This window comes from Mchenga conophoros, linkage group LG20 (assembly GCF_057382185.1).
Source record: "Mchenga conophoros isolate Kocher_MC1m ecotype Shallow Benthic linkage group LG20, M_conophoros_male_GT1.1, whole genome shotgun sequence".
Lineage (NCBI taxonomy): Eukaryota > Metazoa > Chordata > Actinopteri > Cichliformes > Cichlidae > Mchenga > Mchenga conophoros.
This window is the reverse complement of record NC_140545.1, coordinates 5,761,826-5,784,307: the sequence shown is the minus strand read 5'-3', so window position 1 is coordinate 5,784,307 and position 22,482 is coordinate 5,761,826. Positions and strand designations below refer to the sequence as shown.

The 22,482-nt window shown below is 38.7% G+C and overlaps 1 protein-coding gene across 2 annotated transcripts in view; it reads right to left on the bottom strand.

Annotated features, from left to right (window-relative positions):
* Positions 1–22,482, bottom strand: part of cntn3a.1 (contactin 3a, tandem duplicate 1) — an 84,198-nt gene that overhangs the window by 50,964 nt on the left and 10,752 nt on the right. For both annotated transcript variants that reach the window (XM_085258546.1, XM_085258547.1), the window contains exons 3-4: positions 9,153–9,285; positions 5,959–6,134 (exon numbers count right to left, since the gene is read on the bottom strand). In XM_085258546.1, coding sequence (XP_085114672.1) covers positions 5,959–6,134; positions 9,153–9,285 — 309 coding nt within the window. The remainder of the gene's footprint in view (positions 1–5,958; positions 6,135–9,152; positions 9,286–22,482) is intronic.

The following is a 22,482-nucleotide window of genomic DNA, read 5'->3' as shown; positions in this document are numbered from 1 at the left end:
ACATTATTGCTAAGGATTGTCTTATTGCATTGGAGTCACACTGGGTTAAATATGTACACTTGGGTTTTAAGGGGTATTTATTATTTTCTTCTTTTTTTGGGGTTGTATGGAAGCCCCAAACGCAATTTCATTGTTCTTGACAATGACAATAAATAAATAAATACTAAATACCAAAACATGGCACAGTGTAAGAACGACTGACCGCGAGCAAAAGAAGGATCCTGATAGATATAACAGTTTTTATGATTTACACCCATGGTTCTCGTAGGGATGATTATCATTCTTAAGACGACAGCGCTAGCAAGCTGAAAAGCAAGGAGCAAAACTTTTACATCTACCTAAACTTCCTACATTATTATAGTGAGAAAGGTAACCAACTATCTGATGACATTTAAAGCTAGACCTGCTCTGATAGCCTCACAGCAGGAGCAGGAGCTTTTAAACCTGCTCTATGTGTGCTATTTGCACGTACTCACGTACCCTGTGTTTCTGGGTGTTGATTCTTCCAGACATGCTCAGTAGGTTAGGCTCTATTTAGGCCAGAGGTGTGAGTCTGTCTCTGTGTAATTGACTTCACCCTGCCTTTCATCCATTGTCAGCTAGGATATGCTCCAGCTGATCATTCAGAGGATAAAGGTACAATTAATGGATGTTGGATGCCCTGCCAGAGCCACTACCACTGCTGGACTGGACAGTGTATCACAGCAACTTCATTTGCAAATACTTTGAATGATTTGATGCAGTTAATAGTGTGAGGAATCACACATTATTAAAGATAAGAAATATTATAATTATAAAAATTATAACACCCTGTGGACTTGCAATGATATTAAACAAAATGAGCCGTTTTCCTTATAGTTCCTATAATACAACTTTTCGAAATCTTTATTCTCCCACGTCGTAGGGCTTTATTAGAGCACAGCAAGTAATAATGTACCTTTAGGAACTTTTCCCCCCTAAATTCTCTAAAAGTAATGATGAAAATTAAAAATAACATTTTATGGTAATGTCCCGATCACTATAAAATGTAGGTGCAAAACTCTTTCTCCTTTGTAAAGCAGTTTAAATTTCTTTTTCTGAAAGATGTGAAATGTTCGAAACGCACTAGTGTGTCACTTTTCTTGTCAATCTAACTGTGATTTAATTTACCGGCTACACAACACTAAAAAAAGAACTACTTACTGCATTCACATTGTTAAGAAAATAGTTGCAAGGCTGTAACTGTTGCAAGTATGGTGGATATATAAATGTATTCTATTTATTTATAATACTATGTTTCAAAAATTTCTGGGCTCATACATTAGGAAAAAAAAACAGAGGTGCTCAGCTCACACTGGGAGTGAGTCTGTCCTGATCAGTATTCCTTTGGTGTATAGCGGGGCATAAATGAGCTAGACGCACTAAAAGCCAACAATGCCTGACAACCCAAGCTGTTCGGCACCACGTGCATCATCTTATCAAGCCCATCACACTGCACCTCCTTTTGCTTCTCCGTGGCAGGGTTCAGGCTATTTGGAGTGTTTTCAGATCCATGAAATTGGATATGAATTTGCATTTTTGGGCTAACTCTTTCAATGTGACCCATTGTAATGAACAAGAGGAAATTATAGAGAAACCAAAAAGTGAAACTACTCTGTCAGAACTGCAGCTCAATTTTTTCCCCCAGCCATTAGACAAAAGGCATAACAGAGTTTTTATTGTCAGAGAAATTGCACCTACCACCTCACACCTGGATTTAGGATTGCAGTAACAAATGTCACATGTGATGCTGGCAGCAAATGTGTCACCCATTTTGCATTTTGACAACAAAGAGCATCTTTAAACTTCTGGAAGACTAAGATGAAATGTCGAGGTAAGATAAAATCCTATTAGCTAACACAATATATGTGATGCAAAGCCATAACATAATGATGTGCCTTGCCAAGATGACTGTTTTTTTTTAAATCTTGTTAATGTTGGAGAAAAGATTGAAAAAGGGTGGATTAGTGTTTCCTGGTTAAAGTTCCAGATTAGTACATTCAGTGGAGTTTGGCATCACTACCATGTATGAGTCTAGCCAGGTAATAAGTTTGATGTCAAGCTATAAAAATATTATACTGTGTTACCATTTCTCAGCCCATTTATTTACTTTTTAGCACTGCCATTAACATTTAGTTGTTTTTGATGCAATAAATAATATGCTATGTAATTACAGCTTCACACTACAGTAAATAGTTTTATACTGTATGATTTTCTGTTGAAGAATGAAAAAACAGAGCGACTAAAAAATTATTTCAACTGTAGAAAGATGGGTTACTCATCAGTATAAATTCTTTCTATCTAGTTGCTACATAATAAGTGTTCAACTATCTTGCAGACGATGAATTGCAAGTTACCAATGAGGAAACCAAATAAATAACTAACTGCGATGACCACTGCTGTGAAACCGTCATCTTCTCTCATTTTGTCTGCATCTTTTCTTGCCTCCCCTCCAATCTCTGTTCTCAGAGAAGAATCATTGAGTAAAACCCTAACAGCGTGTGATGCATGACATTTAAGGAGTGATAAACATCAAAGGAGCCTATTTCTCACCGCTGGTGTCTCTTGACAAGTACAACTGTTAAGTGCACATGGCCTTTCTTCTGCAAAAAGAAAAAAAAAAGAAAGTCTTAATTTTCACCCTTGTCAAAAGCAGTGAAGAAGCCACAGAGCTGATGGAAATAAGAGGAGCAAACAAAAGAAAGACACGGAAATCTTAGAAGCTCAGAGAAGCTGTGAGACTGTGTAAAATGTCAAGTACTCACTTTTTTTTGAAAAGTGGCAGCACAAAGAAAGGACTGTGAGAAAGTATGAAACTGTTCCATGGGTTTCCAGTTATATTGGCAGAGAAAACATGTAGTGATTAGTGTAACTAGTTGCCTCATAAATATGAAATTACGGTCACAGTTTTGCAGAACAGTATGATGTCACAGTGACATTGAACTATTAAGGCTATTCACTCCATCGACATATTCAATTACACGTCTGTGTGAAAAAGTAATTAGAAAATTCATTCTTGGCGGCTTTTTTTTAAGGTCAGACAGGAAAGCAAGCCAGGTGGAAGCGAAGGTCTGCTTTGTGCCCAGACCATAAAAAAGGAGAGCTATACAGCATCAATAAATTGCTAAGATTTACACTGCTAAGATAAGCTGTTACTGCTGCACAGAATGGTGCAGAAATGGTGCAAAGCCCAGGAAGACAGGCTGTAAGGAAAGTCATTGTTAACTAAGACTGTTTGAGAAGACTGCTCAAAATCACTGCGCCGCTAGCTTACGTAGCATTGCCTTTATGCCACAGGTGGGCTGCCATTTACATGTGGCTCCATTATTTAGGCTTAGTGATTGTATGTGTGAGATTGCTGGTTTGTATAAGCACAGGGGAAGGTGACCTTTGGGTAAACGCATCAGTCTATTTCAAGCGAGGAAGCTGCACATACTTAAATAACTTGACAGACACCTTGATCTCCGAGAACCCCATTCTAATCAATTCATGCTTGAGTTTAAGGAAACATCTGTCACAGATGTGATGAAATTCGCTGCAAGTGCTTCTAAGAATAGGATAAAGTGGGGTCACAGAGACCTTGAGCTTTGGCCACAAAATCTAGGAACTTCATACTTGAGTACAAATTAAACTTTATGATAAAACTTGAAGAAATTCCCTGAAAGACTCAAAAGATATTGCCCTGATGGACAACCTAAAGACAACTCCGGTCAGGGTTATCTCCATGAAGGAGGCATTAAAATAATCATGTCGTATGCAGACGTGAATTCTGCTCAGAAATCACAGGCACCGAGATACAAGGGAAATACATCCTAGATTGCGGTCATAAATACAGCTATTTCACCCTTCATTAAACACTGTGTTACCCTTGTGGCTCTATAAGCAGCAAAGAATCTAGGCAGCACCATGTTCCGTCTTCAGGACACACATTCAATACACTTTGCTTCGTTTGCAGGCCTTGCAATCTGTTATATAACGTTGCATCTTGCATCAGTGGAAATCCTTTCACTTACATAAAAAAAAAGCATCCCTTGGGGATTAAGAAACGTAATCTGGCTCGATCACCAACTAAATTATTCCTTCCAGCATTCCCAGCAGGCAAGCAGAACCTTTTAAACGTGAACTGTGTATTGTCAACAGGATCAGGACCCTTTTCTACTTTTAGAGATTTAAGCCCCTACCAGATGGTAACAGAAACTGTTACATCATCCATCTTTCAAAGGATTAAAAATGTAGGCCAGCTCAATTATTATATATGCAATAAACTTCCATGAAATACAAATTTGATGATATTAGAACCATTAGATGGTGCAAATCTAAGACTTTAATCTTGTTCACCAACAACAAAGACTGATTGCATTGTTAAAGAGAGCAAAATATTCAATTAGGAGAACTCTGCCGTCACTGTTCTGGATTTGTTTCAGCGGCAGTGCCTTAAAGCTCTGTGTGCAACGTTTATCTTTATATTCACTCTGTTCACGCCATTACCTGGTCTTTGTCTGCTGAAGTTATTAGAAGAAGGAGTGCAATCCCCTTGATTTCTGAGAAAGCATTTTCAGCAATTCTGAGTCACAGTCTGTTACAAATGACATGATGCTGACTTTCATAACAGACTGCTCCTCTGTGAATGATTCCCTTGACCTGAAACCCACTCAATCACACAGCACACTTAATTAAGTTAAACCAAGAGCAATAAATAAGATGTACGACACATCACCACTGATGCTTGTCCTCATCCGTTGACAAAAGCAGCAGCTCTCAGGTCAGGCCCGGGCGATGGATGAGACCAATAACAATGACATACAGTTCAAGCCTGTCCCCAAAAATTGATAGGAAATGTGAATATGATCAACAGCCCACTGGCAACTCAGCACACAGATTTGCTCTATATGCTGAAGATTTAATGCTGCTTTGCGACAAAGAATTGCCAAATAGTTGCAAGATGAATATCTCTGGTGCTCTCCCGCCAAGGATCATCACTGTGTCTACTGTGGCAGAGAAACAGACATCAGAATCCAATCTAGCCGCACCATCTGTTCCCAGATATCAGGGTTGTCATTTGATATGGGCTGCCCATCAAGAGTGGAGGACTCAAGTTCACCTTGCCACGAGAGATGCCTTAGACTGTGGTCTTATAAAATGTGATGGATAAAAGCCGTAAAGAATCAGCTATAAGGGATCTGTCAAAGCCCACAACGCGACTGCAGTCTTCATCACAGCAGTGTGAGAAGTTTAGAAACACCTAGCAGAGTAAACACTAGCACTGGAGCTTTAATCAGGGTCAAAGGATTCAATCATGAAAGGACATAAAAAAAAATGGCCCATTCATTTGGGTTTTCAATTAATAATTTCAACATTATGAGCCTGCTGTCTCTTGTTGCTGGCTGTTTTTGTTAAAAAAGCTCAGGTCTGCCAACAAACAATTTCCAGAGAACTCTACTGGGGCATTATACTTTTCAGTGAACCGCAGGGTCTGATGTTCAATGAAGCTTTTACTTTTCTAAGGCAGAATAGACTGAACTAAACTCAAATGAAGTGAAGTCAAATCTGAGTGACAATAAAAGACTAAAGAATATAAACTGTTGACAAATGCTGAATTAAAGGCTTTGTTGGACGTAACCATGCCAAAGTTGCACCCGGTATCCTGCAGCTTTCTTATAAAAGTACTCTACCAAGGAGTGCACTTCTACTCACAGTATATATGCCATACTCACAAGGGTGTTATAGGATCAACAAGCAGGACCGGCTAAATTACCTTTTTCAATCTACGTTCTCTTATTAACTGTGAAAATAGCACCTACATTACTCACAGCAAATCCTGATTGCCAGATTCAGCTGCAATGTTTGGGCAGAATCCAAATTGTAGTCTTCAGATCCAACCTCCACTGAGTGAAACGACTGGCAAATCCGGACACGAAAAAAAACTGCGAATATACTTACATGCAACATGAAGGCTGGCCTCTCTGCTCACGATGGTGCCGAAAGAGTTCGATGCCATGCACTGGTAGATGCCGACGTCCTCCTGTTTATTAAGATGTGCGATGTGTAAGTTTCCTCCCATGAGAGAGTAACGAGACCCCGGTCTGGGCGTGATGAAAGAGTCGTTTAGCTTCCACCTGTGAATGCAAGCGCACGACGCATCACAAAACCCTTTGTAAAATAATTTGATCTGCATAATAATGTCATGCACATAAGAAGAGTGTCTGGTGATAAGATTATGATAAAGTCACAGACTGTTAGGGATTCAGAAACAAAGCCATATGCATCCATTTAATTCATACTGGATTAAATAAATATTAAAAGAAATGACAGTGACTGATGTTTGCTGCAGGAAACCTGAATAAATATACTTAAATGAGAAGCAATCATCAACAGTTATTTCAAACAGCTGTTTATTTCTATGTCTTTCAGTTCAAATGCTTCATGATCATTTTTTTTCTATTCCATTTATTCCACAAGGAACATGATCGACTTTCAATATTTAAAATCTTTGGGCGACTTAAGTTGATTTGCATAATTAAGGTTTATGTACTAAGAAACCTGTCGAGTTCATGATGCATCACATGACCATTACCTCCTCAATGATTGCAAAGACTTCAAGGTTAAGTTTCCATTAAGAGTATCCCCTAAATGTTCTACAATCGATGTTTTGCAAAAAAAAAAAACAGACCCAAAGGATAAAATTGTTCCACTCTGTTTCATAGCTACTTTTACATTTAGATAAATGTGGTCAGTTTAAGAGTTGATGATGATGGTTTTTGCCTTATAGTCAGCCAATGCTAGTGTACACAGGGCACTTAGAGTCAGGAGAATAACTGAGAAAAATAGGTATTAAAAAATTCTAATAATGCAGAATTGCAGATTTGATTAGATGATCACAGCTCGCAGAAAGAAGGAAGTTTGAGGTTTCTATTTTAGACTTTCTTGCTACGGACAGTGTTAAGGATTAAGGCAAACGGAGAGAGGGACACCACTGAAGGAGCGAGGGAACGGGGCCATATGCAGCAGTGCGGCGTTCACCAGCAGATATGTTGGCTGGACTGATTAAACGATTTGTTTTGCAGCTAGAACAGAAGTCCAGATGACACAAATTTAGGGGCCACGTGACATCGTGATAGCTTGGTAGTTATAGACAAGTTAATTTGTCCTTGATACCTTGAAACAAACTTTCAACATGTGGCATCTTGAACCTCACGCTAAATCAAAACCACCGCTAGCTGGCACACGACAATAACAGGCCGTAACAATGCCCCCGATATGTCTGTCTAAATATCAGCCCCATCATCAAAAGAGATATCACAGCAGCTGTCATCAATCTGGAAATCAGTTACTGATGTGGTGTACCAACTGCCACAGTTGGTGGCACCTGCTATAATTAAAGAACTAATTAAAACAAAATTTGATTTTATGTGAATCCAGGCGTGCCCTCAGAACTTAAACTAAGAAGGGCAGAACAATTTGCAGATCTGAACTCGTAAACGAGTTTTCGTTTAAAAACTAAAATGACCAATTGCTTATTAAGTATTCCAGCCGATCCAAGTGATAACATCTTGTACATTCATTTCAATTTGTATCCATTAGGCATAACACCAAGGATTTTCAAGCTACATTAACGCCCGCATATGCTTATGTATGAGGGATCATTTTGAGCTATTACACATTAAATGCTTGGTTTTTGCGATTTGTATTTAATTACCCTGCCAGAAAACAGCTATGTAGCCCCATTTGATAGATTATAAATTAATAGCTTATGCACTTGATGCACTTTAAAGTAAATCATTGCTTCTCATTTATTTTAATTTGTCAACATTTTAGAACTGTGCATTAATTTTTTTTTTAGCACTGGGACTCCTCAGCTACACAGGGTATGTGTACTGAACAAAGACAACCTGCAGCAACTGTTTACTGCACCTCAATCCGTCAAGTGATTTGCATCATGTTTATCATTGTGATAACCTCAGCTCAGATGCCCCGTGGCAGTGTCTGTGCATCTTTACCAGTGGGACTGTAAAGAAAGCCTACAGCAGAAAGACAGTTTCTGTCATATTATTCCTATTGTGTGAAAGAAACTCCATTAATGTGTCGCTCTATCACCCAGTCTCAACAATGACATCAGAGAGGTGGTGCTTGACTCTCTTGATCTTTTCACCGGTCAGGGATAGCAACGACAGGAAGCTCTTTCACTGAACTGTATAGATCAATGTCAAGCTGTCAATGGTAAATGGACTGATTCTTATATAGTGCTTTCCTATTCTCCTGAAGCTCCCAAAGCGCTTTACACAACATGCCTTATTCACTCAGTCATACAAGCACTTTTTCTATGCTCAAGTGTTTTTTTGTCTAACATTCACACACATTCACACACCAGTGGATGCATTGGAGAGCAAGTTGGAATCAGTATCTCAAGGATATTTGGCATGTAGACTACAACCACAAACCTTCTGCAGATTGTAGCTTCTACCTTCAGTCTACCTCCTGAGCTACAGCCACCCCAGAGCAAATATACAAAACACCTGCAACTAAGGGCAGTTAATTAATAATTAATAATTTACAAAGAATGAGCAATGACATCAAATCAGTTTTATTAAGACGATAAATCCTTTTACCATAGATTAATATAAGCCTTATTATTAATGTTATGTTGCTTTTGAAGTGAACTATTTGAATGACAAAATAGAGCAGCCAACACTCGTGTGCTTGGTTAACAAGCTGCATTTATAAACTGTATGGCTGTGATGCAAGGACCTCTTAATTAGGGCTAAGTAACAGATTAATAGAATTTCACTTACCCAAAGTGGAACATAGAAATGGTTTTTCTATTAGATTCTATTAAAAAGGCTCCAACAGGCACAAACAGCACAAAAATACAAGCGGTCCAACTCAGTTACTGGAATTTACTGGAATTAGGGGAGATGAAGCTTAGGAAACTGTAATAAGCCTGTACTGGCTGTGACTGAGAGAGACACAAATGTGTTATTGCAGGAGGCAAGCATCTACAAATCACAGTGGTCACAGTTTATAAAAATAAAAAAAATATCCATACTGTACAGTTTTTAAGAAAATTTCTGGCTACCTTTTCCGTCTCTGGAATATTACTTGGGAAGCATGCATAAAGCCATGTCTGCAGCTGTTACCTGTAGAAAGGAGGTGGGTGTCCCTGGGCCTCACAGCTAAACACCACCTCCCTGCGACTTTCGCCAGAACGAATGGGAAACACCACACTGCCAGGTTGTTTGGTAAACATGGGCCTCAGCAGGACTCCGCTTCCTGGGTGAAGAACCAACAAAACTAGATCAGCTTTGATGTCCTGCTAAACTGAAAACCACTTTGCACAGGGGTTTTTTTTTTCTGCAAGCAAGTGGATATTGAAGTCCTAGCGAGGGCGCGAGGGAGGAAAATTCTACGCAGGAGAAGCATAAACAGTACGCATTTCATGCATGGATCTTTCGATCATGTGAGTAGAACTTGCTTGATCCCTGCAGTACTGCATAATCAGCTGGTAACCTTCATAAAACTTTAATGCAAACATCTGAAGGTACAGACTTGTCAAAAACAAACCACACTGCCACCACACTTAAATTTAATTTAAACCCTTCAAACCTATTGCAGCCTTCCCAGGGGATGTCAGCCAATAAAAGATCTGAAGTAAAATGCCATAACAAACACTTAATTTGAATCTTTCTCTCTCATTTGACATGTCAAATTGTACCCTCGTAACTTAAAGTAAAAGACTCTCTGATTTCCAAAGTTGAGAGGGAGGAAATATTTGAGGGTGTGAGTGTGCTTTTACACATCACCTTGAATTACACTTTAAAGTATTTGTGCACTAATGCACTGTGTTGATGGTGGAGAACTGTTACAATACTCATTCCTTATGTGTTGCTTTATATGGACGAAACACCCAATACATATATATTAATTACAACAGTGTATTTAAATTCCTGGAGTGATAATAGAGAACCTTGATTAAAAAAAATTTAATACAAGAACAAAAAACATAGACAACAAGGACAGGAGCATGTGTGACATTCGTTTCCTGGTTAATTACTAAGGTACAACAGAGATTACATGTTATTCATCAAAAGCATAAAAGTGATTCCTGTGGTAGTCAGTGCTTCATTACAATAAACATTTCTTTTTAAGGTGGAAGGGGAATTCATTTGTGTTTACCACAAAGCATTTGCATTTCAGTAATGGCACAGAAGTTGGAATATTTCATCATTAGGGCAACTAATCTGTATGAGAGACAGGTATCATCCTCGCGTCTCTGGAGTCCTGGGAGTACTCAAGATTCAAAATAACTCTCTGAAAGGGTGGAGATGTTTGACAAGGGACCTCATTGTTCCTTTCTGCAAGCATAACCCTTCAAGAAAGTTACACAGAACAAAAGGCTGTCTAATTATAATCTTTGTTACATGTAGCATGTCCCTCAAAGCAGAAAGGAGAGATGAATGATTACTAGAAGATCCTTATTGTGCAGCCTTTATTAAAATAAAATTGCACGGGAACTTGAAAGGAAGACAAACATGAGATGAATCATTTGGCTTATTAAAGTGACTATAAAGGATAAGAAAGTTTAGCAGTTTACATTTAAGAGTAAAATCCCAAATTTTTAATATCTGTAATATTCTGAATATTTATAATTGTGCTATTTGTGTATAGTACAGCTATTTCTTATATTTTGTAACTTTGTAATATATTTTATTATTTAATTTACTTCAGTCTGTTACTGTTTGTATTGTCTTGTAACAATCGTAACCACATAATTTCCTTAAGGATTAATAAAGTATTATGATTCTGATTTCAATAAGATAAACATTTATCTTCAACATATGTCTTAAGCCACCTCACATTTCTTTGAATTTGCAAGGAAAATGGGAAATGGATGAAGTAATTTACTAAAGCATGTGCAAACATCCTTGGAGCTTGAAAGCCAACTGCATTTTTAAATATAGCATGAAATCTCTTAAGCAAACTTTCTTGTAACTTGCATAAACAGTCTTCAGGAATATCTTTCCAGATTTCTTCTTCTTTGGATGCTTTTTGTTCTCTTCTCAGTCACGATGATCCTATACTGTTTCAATAATGTTCAGGTCTAGGCTCTGGGGAGGCCAGCCCAGTGTTCTTCTTTGTGTTTTTCTATCCAAGTCCGCTTTTACTCCACTGTTAGTGTGTTGACACTTTTTTCCTAATCCCATCAATTATGACAAGATCCTCAACAACACTGGCTGAAATGCAGCCCCATATCATAACAGAGCCTCCACCATGTGTCACAGATGGCTGCAGGCACTCACTGTCGTACCTCTCTCCTCACCTCCCTACATGTTGACAACGATTTGAATCAAATTTTTCAAATTTGATTCATAATTTAATCAAACCTGTTGCGACTGATTTTCAGTTTAGTTCCCATGTAACATCTCACCTGTTTCTCCTGGTTTCGCTTCCTTAAGAATCGCCTCTCAACTGTCACCTTTCCACTGAGACCATTTCTGTTAAGGCTTCAGTGAACAGTAGATGGATCAACCGATGGGGCGGAATTTATTGTCCTATTTCTTAAGGACATGATTTCCAAATACTGTTCATCTGCTGTAGATGTTTGGGGTTTTTGGGTTGTTGTTTTTTTAAGTATGCCACTTCTTTTTCTGTCCTCCACTTATCCAGTTTCCTCATTTTTTTAAAGTACACTTTGCACACCATGGCGAGATATGACAACATTTCGACCAATAGCTCTTTGAAAATCACCTTGTTTGTGTAAAAAAATATTTTATGTCTGTCAAACTGTGTTATCTTTGGCATTTTTTATACATTCAACTGTTTTTGTGACAGGCTGCTAGTATTAAAGTTGCTAAAGATACCATTTAAAAAATATTCTTTGCTCAGTTGTCTGTTATGTGTGGACATAGCATTGGTTCATAAATTGAGTTGGATGCCTTTTTCTCTTTGATTGATTCAGAGGTCAGTGTTAAGTGATTTAATAAACAAACAAAATTATTCTTCTGAATCATTTCAGGTACAAGGACTGGACTGAAAATGAGTGAAAAAGCAACAAAGGAAAACTCTGAAAGACCTTCACAAAGGCCAGAGAACTTGTTTAACACCAGTTTAAAAATTAAAAGAAGGTCTGGCTCTTTGGGACTACAATACAAAGAATTGGAGGGTGCCTCCAGACTTTTGCACAGTACTGTATGTTTGGTTATGGTGCTAAACTTACCTGATCGTTGCCAGCACCATGGCAACTGTTATTAAAAGGGTGAATAAGAATAATGAGAAGGGATTGAGTTCCTGGGGCTGTGCCTAGGGGGCTCAGTTCAAACTGATGCAAACTCCCTGAAACTCTTTCGTTGCCTTAACGGGAATGAAAGCAAGATGCGGTAGGGAATGCAGAATGACTGTCAAGCTTGCTTTCTGGTAATCGAACATTAAGGTTCTACACGCTACACCAGTCTGAAATCCACAGGCCCAAGAAATCAGTGAGAAATTTCTTTTCTTCCCAGGAAGGCGTTATTTTGGAGGTATACTTGCTGGCCTAAAAAGAGAACAGATACATATTGCAAAGACATCTGGACAACAGAAAGTTTTCAATTTAAAATCAGTACTGACACTCTGGTTGACAGACTGTTACGCCTTGTAAGACATAAAAAAAAAGTCAAAGTCATGCTAAAACCAGGCTGTCAAAATCTGATAGCAGGTCCAACACCAAGACCCATAAAATACAGAAAGTAAAAAGATAAAAGTTCTGTATCAGAGAAGCGCAGTGATCCAGAATCCTAACAGGAAGTTGGCTGGGGAATGCCGCAGGATAAAGCTGGAGGTCATTATGAAATAAGCCGGCTTTGCTCATATCTGTCACCTGCTGCCAGATGGTGATACGCGCGTGTTTTCTAAGACTCCTCAGACAACACAAGACTCAGCATCGGAGCAAAAGTGGAAGGCAGAGAGAGCTGTTTCAGAGGCTGAAATAAAAACTAATCTCAAATTCAATACTAGCTGACAGCAAATGAATTCCTCCAGCTTACCTCAGCATGAATAAATAGGCATATGGGGAGTCAGCTGTGGGGGAGGTATCGGCCGTTTGTGAGGCCCCAAATCCATTAGTTTCAGCTCAGGGTTTTATGCATCAAATAAAAAAAAAAATGAAAAAAAGCCAATCTTGCTTTTTAAGGCATCTTCCCCGCTGTCCAGGCCGATAAGGTACATCTTTAAGGTCTGTCATTTAGGAACAGCAAATGCAACTCAGTTTGGTTCAGGTTATTTCAAGCACAGTATGAGTTTGATCAAATCTTATTCAAAGGCTTGAAAAATGTGGTAGTCGTTTTTTTAATTCATGAAAAACCGAAATATTGAACTATAAAGAATAAAACAATTAGAAACTTCACTAGAAAAGAGAGGGAAAATTAACACAGTCTTGTGATTCAAGTGCTACAAACTTACAGAGAAATACTGCAAATACATAAAAAGAAAAACAGGAGTTAACAGCGCTAATAAAAAAATGTGCCAGCCAGTACTGCTGTGACTATCAGCTGGGGTGTGCTGTGCTGTGCTGCATTTTCACTTACACTGTCTTTGTAAGAGAAATGTGACATGAATGTTCCAACCATGTCACCACATCTTCTAGCAAATCAAAGCTACTGCATCTCAAATGCAATATCACCAATTGCACCAAGTGTTTCCAGAGCTGTGTACACTGGGGAAACAGAATTGATTAGGTCCAAGCCCATATACGGGAGTAACAAATTAAAGTTATTTCTTTGTTGTTCTCTGTTGTATATTGAATGTCTACATAAAGACAGGTATATATTGTTTTGAGAAGGATATTTTCATCTAGTTTAATCAAGTTTCCTCCTGTACATGAGTAAGAAGGTCATTTGTCAACCATCAGATGTCAAGATATAGTAATAGGGATATTTATTATAAATGTGTAGAATGTTTTTAACCACAGCCACGAATGCCTGACCATTTTTGGTTTTAATTTTCGTCAATGTAGTATAGATTTCTTTCTTTCTCTACAGACTAAAAACCTAATATACAGTGATAACCCATATGGAAAAGATATATATAAATCTTATAAAGTTTGTATCTGTCTTGTGTGAAAACAGGTATAAGATCCCTTGAAGAATTACATAATGAAACTTGCATGTTTTGGAAACTTACTAAAACAATATATGAAAGTAATGACAAAGTGGCCACTTTCATGAGTAAATCATATACGTTTTTACTATTTCTTTTCTATATAGGAATATAGTGTGAAATCTGTGTAAAATATTGTATTTGTCTTGTTTATGATTGCATACGCTCTAATTAAACTACGCTATATGAGTCAGTTATGACAAAGAAATCCCTGAAAATAAATGACTGGGGAAAACAATCATTTTCATTCATTCTTTCAAATAAAAACTAATTTGATGATAATTTAAGAAAATAAGTACAATTGCATCTTTGCTGCTACACAAGGTAACAAACATAAGCTGTTTACATTCATGCACAGGAATGCTGACATGCTGTGATGCAAAAAGTAAAGTCAATGTCTGCTCACAGCAGTTCTCCAAGCTACTGTTTTTCTTCCATCGCAGATATATATTACTGGTAATGTATTTATAAGATGCATGTAAAAAGAGGGAGGGTTGATGTGATCCAGTTATCAGGGAGTCATACAGCTTAGCCTCACTAAAGTTTTATTCCAGGGTGATGCAAAGGAGGCTTCAACTGACTGTCAAGCTGTGGGCTCAGGAGAAGCAGCAGCCATGGAACAGTGGGCTCTTTTACACTGTGGGAAGTTTTGTGAGGAGTGCTACAACTATATCCACCCTGGGAAACTTGTGAGTGGCATGAGGTATTGCTGACACTGATATGACCCCACTCTAGGGCTATGCGATATGACCAAAATCTCATATCCCGATATAACAATTCTATCGCCCTGATAACGATATAAATCACAAAAATTTAACATTTTCTGTAAATTCTGTGAATCTCGGGCAGCTCGACTTGCGTGAAGTGTTTCCAGCTGGGCGTCATGTAGCTGGAGTCGAGTGTTTTAACCGATGCATGAAACTATACATTTTTAGACATAAGTTGTAAAGACGTGCTGCGGGGAAAAGCCTGTTCTAACGTTTGAGTCTAAGGTTTATTTTTTAGCACCTGGCAGCTCTTTTTTTTACTTCTCATCTGTAAATAATCTGCTCTTTCATGTGATTCAGTTTATTTTGAAAAAGTCTCAACAGGATCTTGAGCTTTATTGTGAAAGGTTTATGTGGAACATAAACAAGCGGACACGCGATGGTGTTACCGTCGTTGTTGCTAATGACAACGCATAAGTAGTGTGGTTATATAAAATATAAGAGAATAAGAGAAAGAGAGAACTTTAGGAAATTAATATAGCCACTACAGTGACCATCAAAAAGATGAAAAAATATTGCTGTAAACAGTTTATTTTGCGACACCACGAAACAGACGATAGCATAAATGAAACGATAGATGTTTTTATATCGTCATCCGATATATATTGTTATATCGAACAGCCCTACCCCACTCCTTGTGTAACCAAAGTGGTACAAAGTCAGGTACATTTCCAATGGATGATAGATTGTCAGGTTTTTAACTTCTCTCTCTTCATGATGGTGACTAAGGATATGCTCTGACTTCAAGTATTCAACAGGCTCCTGGGCCAAGGATCGCTTTTATGTTCCTGACCTAAGATCGTGACCTTTGGGTTCAAATTGATTTTATTCCATAATGTTGCGGGTACCAGCTTTCCAAAGGGAGTTTACAGTAAAGACGCTGCTTTTTTTCCAGGTAGTATAGGAAGCTGATTAGGATAGGGTACTTTCCATTGGAGGCTTGCTGAGCACATCCAGCTGGGAGAAGACCCCAGAGTATGACCCACAGAACATTTAGGGTTCCCGAAACAAAGCTAGAAACAGGTGTTTGGGGGATTCTTTGAATACCCTGTTAAGTCTCTTGCTGCTGTGACTTGAAAATGAATGGATGGATAGATTCTCAAAATTGTTATTTATTATTCTTGATGGGAGGAATATTCACAGGGAGGAACAGTCCACATCTTTACATATCTGTATAGAAAACTTCAAAGACACTCTGAGATCTTGCTTGAGGATTCCTAAAGGCTTTGCCATGTACTGATGAATCAGTGAGTGAGTCAATATTTGAAACTCCACTCACGTCTTAGATTCATACATGAGGGTACAAAGGAAAGTGAAAGATGTTCCATTACTTTGTATTAGACTGCTAGCTAAAAGTTTCATTTTCACTTGCGTCACTAAGCCATTTGGAGTCAGTAAAATGTGTATTTTAAAACATGTTTTCAAGTTAGAGTAATAGCTGGCTGTAACGAAAAACAAAATTCAGGTTTATCTTAAAAAATCTTAAAGAACCCAATCTACACTAAAAAGTTTTGTTGGGAATACAAATCCATATTTCAGTCAAACATTTTCATTATGTGAGCTTTTGTTGACTGCCACTATCCTATTGGCAAATAAAATGGCAATTGCAAACACACTGGCTGTTGTTTAATTTTTGTATCAGATCAGTTTTGCACTTGTCATTTGTTGCTAAATGCAGTAAAGAGCAGTATTTACAGCACTTGGAGCAATCAGTATTGTTATCTTAATTTTACCAGTCGTCCTCTGCTTGTTGTGTCAAGAGAAGGGGCTTTGCACACTTGTCAAAGTGCACAGTGAAACAAAGAGCTTAGGAAAAATCCCAGCAAAGACTCCCAACAAAGTATGCTCAAATGAAACAAATGCATATAAACGAGGTAAGCAACATTAATGTGTGTGTGTGTGTGTGTGTGTGTGTGTGTGTGTGTGTGTGTGTATGTGTGTGTGTGTGTTTCTTATTTTCCCTTTTGTTTTTTCTTAATAAAAGTTTTTTTTTCCCTTCTACTTAGCTTAGCTATGCAGCAAGCAGAGCAAATGGATCCCCCGTTACACAATTAGGGGAGCGCAGTTTTGCTAAAAATCATAAATATGTTTATAATGATATGCTTTGAAAAGTAAACATATCAATATGCAGTCTGCAAAATCCTGATTATATTTAAGCAACCTGTGTCGGGCATTAGTTTACTATTCTCAACTATGAAAAACAAGTAATAAAACTGATTTTTGGGTGAGCCTTTAAGTTGGTGCACTGAAACCTGTTTGGTGTTTGTATACCACATCATGCTTTGGCTGTCAAACAGGGATTATAAACAGCTAAAACTCTGATTTTAGCATGGCTGAAATGCCCAAATGATCTGTGAGCCCAAATTAGCCAACTTTATCAACTAACCTGCTGATCAGAGAGTATTTGTCTGTGGTTACTCTTATATCAGGTAGGACTCCAAGATGCCCCAAGGTAATTATGTGTTCATTCAAACCTGGTCCCTCAATTTGAAACACAATCCCTCATAACTGTTGTTTTCACTGGTTTCTTACAGGTTTCCACAACATATAAACTAAAGAAAATCGTGTGTAAGCCTCAGTGACACCACTGCTTTGCCAAGCTACTGGCTGTGCATTTTGGCTGTGACAATAAAAGTCAAAATATATGACTTCTTAAAAGGTGAAGACACGTAAGGCAGATTCTTCCAATGTTATTTCTCAGTTATTGTGAAGAGAAAAAACAAACAAACATTTGATTGCTGGTTAAACCTTTCAGCTTAATGGGATTATGTGTTTTTGTATCCAGCTTTGCTAAAATTGTTCTCCTTCAATGCCGACTATAGATCTTTCTAGGATTGTACTCCTGCCAATTATTTTTAGGCAGATGCTTGTAAATTTGTAGAACTTTGAATAAAGTGTTCAAATTAATATTTTGCATCAATAGAAGATCATTTTTGGCAAGCTGCTATCCACAGCAAATGACAAAAGACACACGAGTATTTTTTTTCCCTAATGACCAGATTGCTGTACACTACCCCTTTGATTCATTTGAATATTTCAGAATTTCGTTTTTAATTAAGCAGAAATTCAATCTTTTCCTTCAAGGCTTTACGTGTAATGACTTACTTCATAATAAAAATGGAATTTCTCAATAAAACATGAGTAATAAATTTTTATGATGCTCCACTGACTGTTTTAAGACAGTATGGCAGAACCACAGAGTCACATAAAAACCTTTGACCCAGTGTTTGAAGTTGCTTGCTGTGTTAAGTAGTGATACAACAATCCAGCTTCATCAGGTGTAATCTTTGGCTTTGGGTATCTGTCAACGCTGAGTATCAATATGATACAAGGGGACAAAGTAAGGCTTAAACCATAAAAACGATCATTTTGACTATTAATTACATATTATTTAACATAGTACATGGATAATTTTACATGTGATTTATTTGAACTTCAAATAAAAGCAATTTTAAATTAAAGCTGAAAGCAGAGAGGGCCGTCGCATTGCGGTGGAGTCGAGCCCTGCCCAACATCTCCTATGCCCACTAGGTGACAATGGAGAATACCATTTACCAACATGTCACACTGATGCATGCCATTTGTGGAATCACCAGTTAAACGTTCATCTAGATCGAATGATGATCATAACCTACTGTGCATTTCCACTTCGCACTAGCTGGTGTCCTAACTATTGCTGAGAAATGGCATATCAATGTGTTCGGGGCTCGATTCTCATCCTGCCTGTGAAGTTTGGGAGACATTGGACAATGTGCCTTTGAGTTACAGCAGTTTAGTAGTTCATGGCGGCCATGACCACACCATTTTACAAAACCCCAAAAGCTTCACAATTTAACATGACCAAGGTCTTCAGGTTCCGCACAATATCATGTTGATCTGATGAAATCTCTAGGGGGACTTCTTCGTGAAAGATTGAGGCCTTAAAATGGAGAAAAATGTCGCCAAATTTGCTAATTAAATTTTAAATACATGATTTCCTGTTAAGTTTAGTATGTGGTTCCAATAGACTAATTTTTACGTCTTCATTTCTTACATAAGGCTGCCAAATTTGAAAGCGACCATAAAACATGAAAGCCTTCATCACATTGGAGGTCTGTGTCAAGATTCATGAGTTTTAGAGCTTTCCAAGTCCTTCAAAACCTATGTCCTATTTCATGGTGATTTACATGGCAACCACGGTGCGCCGTTCAATGAAACCTCACGGTTTTCACACTGAAGCATCATAAAGGTTCACTGTTTTTTTTGGTGGAGGGGCTCAATCTAAGTGGAGCAGTAAGTGCTCCCACTAGGTGGCGCTCTAACCACTCTGGCAATGGTCATATGAATCTGTTCAGGGTGGGACTCATGCCTGTGAAGTTTGGGGGAGATTGGCCAACATTTCTTTCAGTTCTAGCAATTTTGTGCTTCATGGTAAAACATCAAAATTCACCATGCCGCCAGGGCCACGCCTTTCGACGAAGGCTCACAGTTTTGAATGTAACCTAAGACCAACTCATTAAGGCTTTCCTGGACAAATTTGAGGCTGTTGGGATCATCCGCCTTGAAACATTACCCCAAAGTGTAAAACATGACATTTCCTGTTCCCACTAGGTGATGCTGTGAACACTGTAAAATATTGCAGTTGAAATGTCTTCAGGAGCAGAGCCGCAAACCTGAGAAGCTTGGTCCAGATTGGACAATGCATGTGGGAATATGAACAAATTAAAATATCATGGCAAATTATCGAAATTCGCTATGGTGCCACGTGGTGAAAATTGAAAAGCAGTTTAATGTGGCCCAGGTCTGTAGTTTAGTCTGACCGAATATGAAGTTGAAGTTGATCCCTAGGAGGAGTTCACAAAAGTACAATGCCTGGAAATTGCAAAAATTGCCATTTTCAATTCAAAATGTTGGACTTCGTGTTGGGTTTGGATCATGGGGTCTCCATGGACTCTTTCGTCCATCTTGGCATGTTACATACATGCAATAAATTTCGTTCATTCAGCTCAAACTGTGTGTCTGTAGTACTTCAACATAACCTGCATAGGTGGAGTGCTAGAGCCATTCTGAAACGCCCAAGTCCAAAGGGCAAGGCAAACTGAAAGAAAACTAACATTAACCTAAACTGGGAGAAATAAACAAACAACATGAAAAACCTGGACATGAAACCTAGAAACATGGCGTGAACAACAGATGACCTGACAAAGAATGAGCAGAAACACACAGACTAAATACACACAAGGGTGATTAGGGGAAGTGGAAACACATGGGGAAACAGCAGACACTAGTCTGACATAACCAGACAAAGGAAGCAAAGCTGACTACACTGACATAGGACACAGACCTTCAAAATAAAACAGGAAACATGAGACGCAGACAAGACAATATAAACTTTGACAACAGAAGAGGGAAACAGGGAGAGGGAAACTTAAACACAGGGGTAGAAAACACAAAGAGAAACTAATAAACAAATGAACTTAGCTAGCCTAAAGAACTTAAACATAACATCCAAATAAACTAAAACTCAAAACGCTGGATCAACAGACCCAGGAACGTGACAGAGCAGATGCAACAAATTACAAAAAAACTGTGGAAAAAACAGGTGGACATGGTGGAGGACATAGTGTACGCTGTATGGGTATTTTTGACCTAAAAGACCATTCCACAGGAGCAACTGACACCCCCACCTCAGATGTCAGACCAGAAGCTGAGGCAACATGCTCGTGCTCCTCATGAAATCTGCACAGTAATCACACAGAGAGCGATGCAGAGCGGACAGCCTACCAATAGCTCAGCGGCACCACACCAAAAGCAGACTGAGTGAAAAAAAGTCCACTCCGTGATCCAGAGACAGAGGCAGCTGCAAATATAACTCATCCTTTAACAGGGTCACCTGTGGAAACCTTTTACAGCATTAACTTCTTTCTCTTAAGGAAAATTGTGCAATGAACATGTAATGAAAACCATCTGATTGATTAATTAAACAAAAATAAATACAATTTGAAAATATATATTATTCACATGTTAGAGCTCAGTGTGAGAGTCATTAGGTTAATGCAGGCCGCTGCCATTCATGATCATGCTAGTTCCTCATTTCCTTACTCCTAATCTCACTGCGCTCACTTGACCAAAGTTTGGCATCAAGTCAAAAACCTGTCAGTACTGCAGGTGTGAAATACCCTCAACTGCTGACCCCGTCCCTATGATATGATAGCTCTGCCTTTAGCAACCACATGCAGTGCTTGTGGTTTTACTTAGCATAGCTTCGTAAACACTGAAATCCTAGAATTCAGTTTAGCCCCATAGACGATGCAAATGTGTTTTCTGAGGATCAGACCAATCCAAATATTGGACTGGTGTATCCCTAGTATGAAGGTTAGCTGCATCTATGTGGGCAAACTGCATCATGATTGCTCTCTTGCTCTCTGTCTTACTCACTCACTCCTGCATATAGTGCACACCCATGCAACCGGACATTGAAACCTTCAGAGAGCAATAGGGGGAGAGGCGGTTAACTTCAGATAAACTCACTATGGGAATAACTTCCCCTTGGCCCTACTGCTCTCCCACACAGCCAATGCTTACTCTTAAAAAGAACACAGAGTCTGGATAAATAACCTACCAAGTACTGTCTCTACCAAGTATTTCAAGTCTGCATGCTGAAAGAATGATCATGTCTTCTGTAGAACACAGAGGCTTTGGAGGTCTGTACTTACATTGCACCATGCTTTTCTATCGTAAGCAGAACAATGTAATGTAACTCCACACTGAATATTAATGCTCAGTTACTCTGTGTTACCAACTGTGAATGTCAGGCTCAGGACTGAAGCAAGGGGCGTGCAACACAATGCTTTTCAGAAACGATTTGCCCTCTGCTCCTTTGTTAAGCGTTAAATTGCTTTGAATAGCAACGTCTGAATGTGGGTTCTGCAGCTCGTGATTGCAAGAGCAAATTTTGTGACTGCGCAGACTGCAGCCCTAAATTGTCTCCTGTAGGCAGTTTGTCTGACATCAAAACGCTTCCAGGGTTTCCATCGATGTCAAAGACACTGTCTTGTCTGTATATTTAAGAGAATGCCTAAGTAGGCCATAATATGCAGTCCAGAATTGTGGTATAGATTGTAATCCCATAGCAAGTCACAGCTCCCCGAGGAAAGCCTCATTAGACGTCCACTGATGTGTATTGGAATTAGTGATAAGTGGTGCTAATTGCCATGTAGGCAATTTTAGGTGCCGACATGCCGTCGCGCTTTTGAAAAAGAAAAAAACAAAAGACCCGCGTGTGCACGTAAATTCACACAGTGACAGTCACAAACACATGCACGCACACTAATTATTTTAGGTCCCAGCTGTGAGGAGGGGCTGCTGATTTTGAGCAAGGCAACATGAAAGATTACTCATTCCTCAAGATACTGTGCTCATGCAACAAAGCCCTTATTCATCTTGCTCTCAGTTTCAAACTCTGACATTCTGCAGAGAGCTACCATTTGACCCCGAAAAATTTGTAAGGGAGGAAAATTAGGTTTCTCATTAAAAGCAAGATCACAAAGCAAGATTCCAGTACTACGACCGGCGCGATCTCATTTAGGTA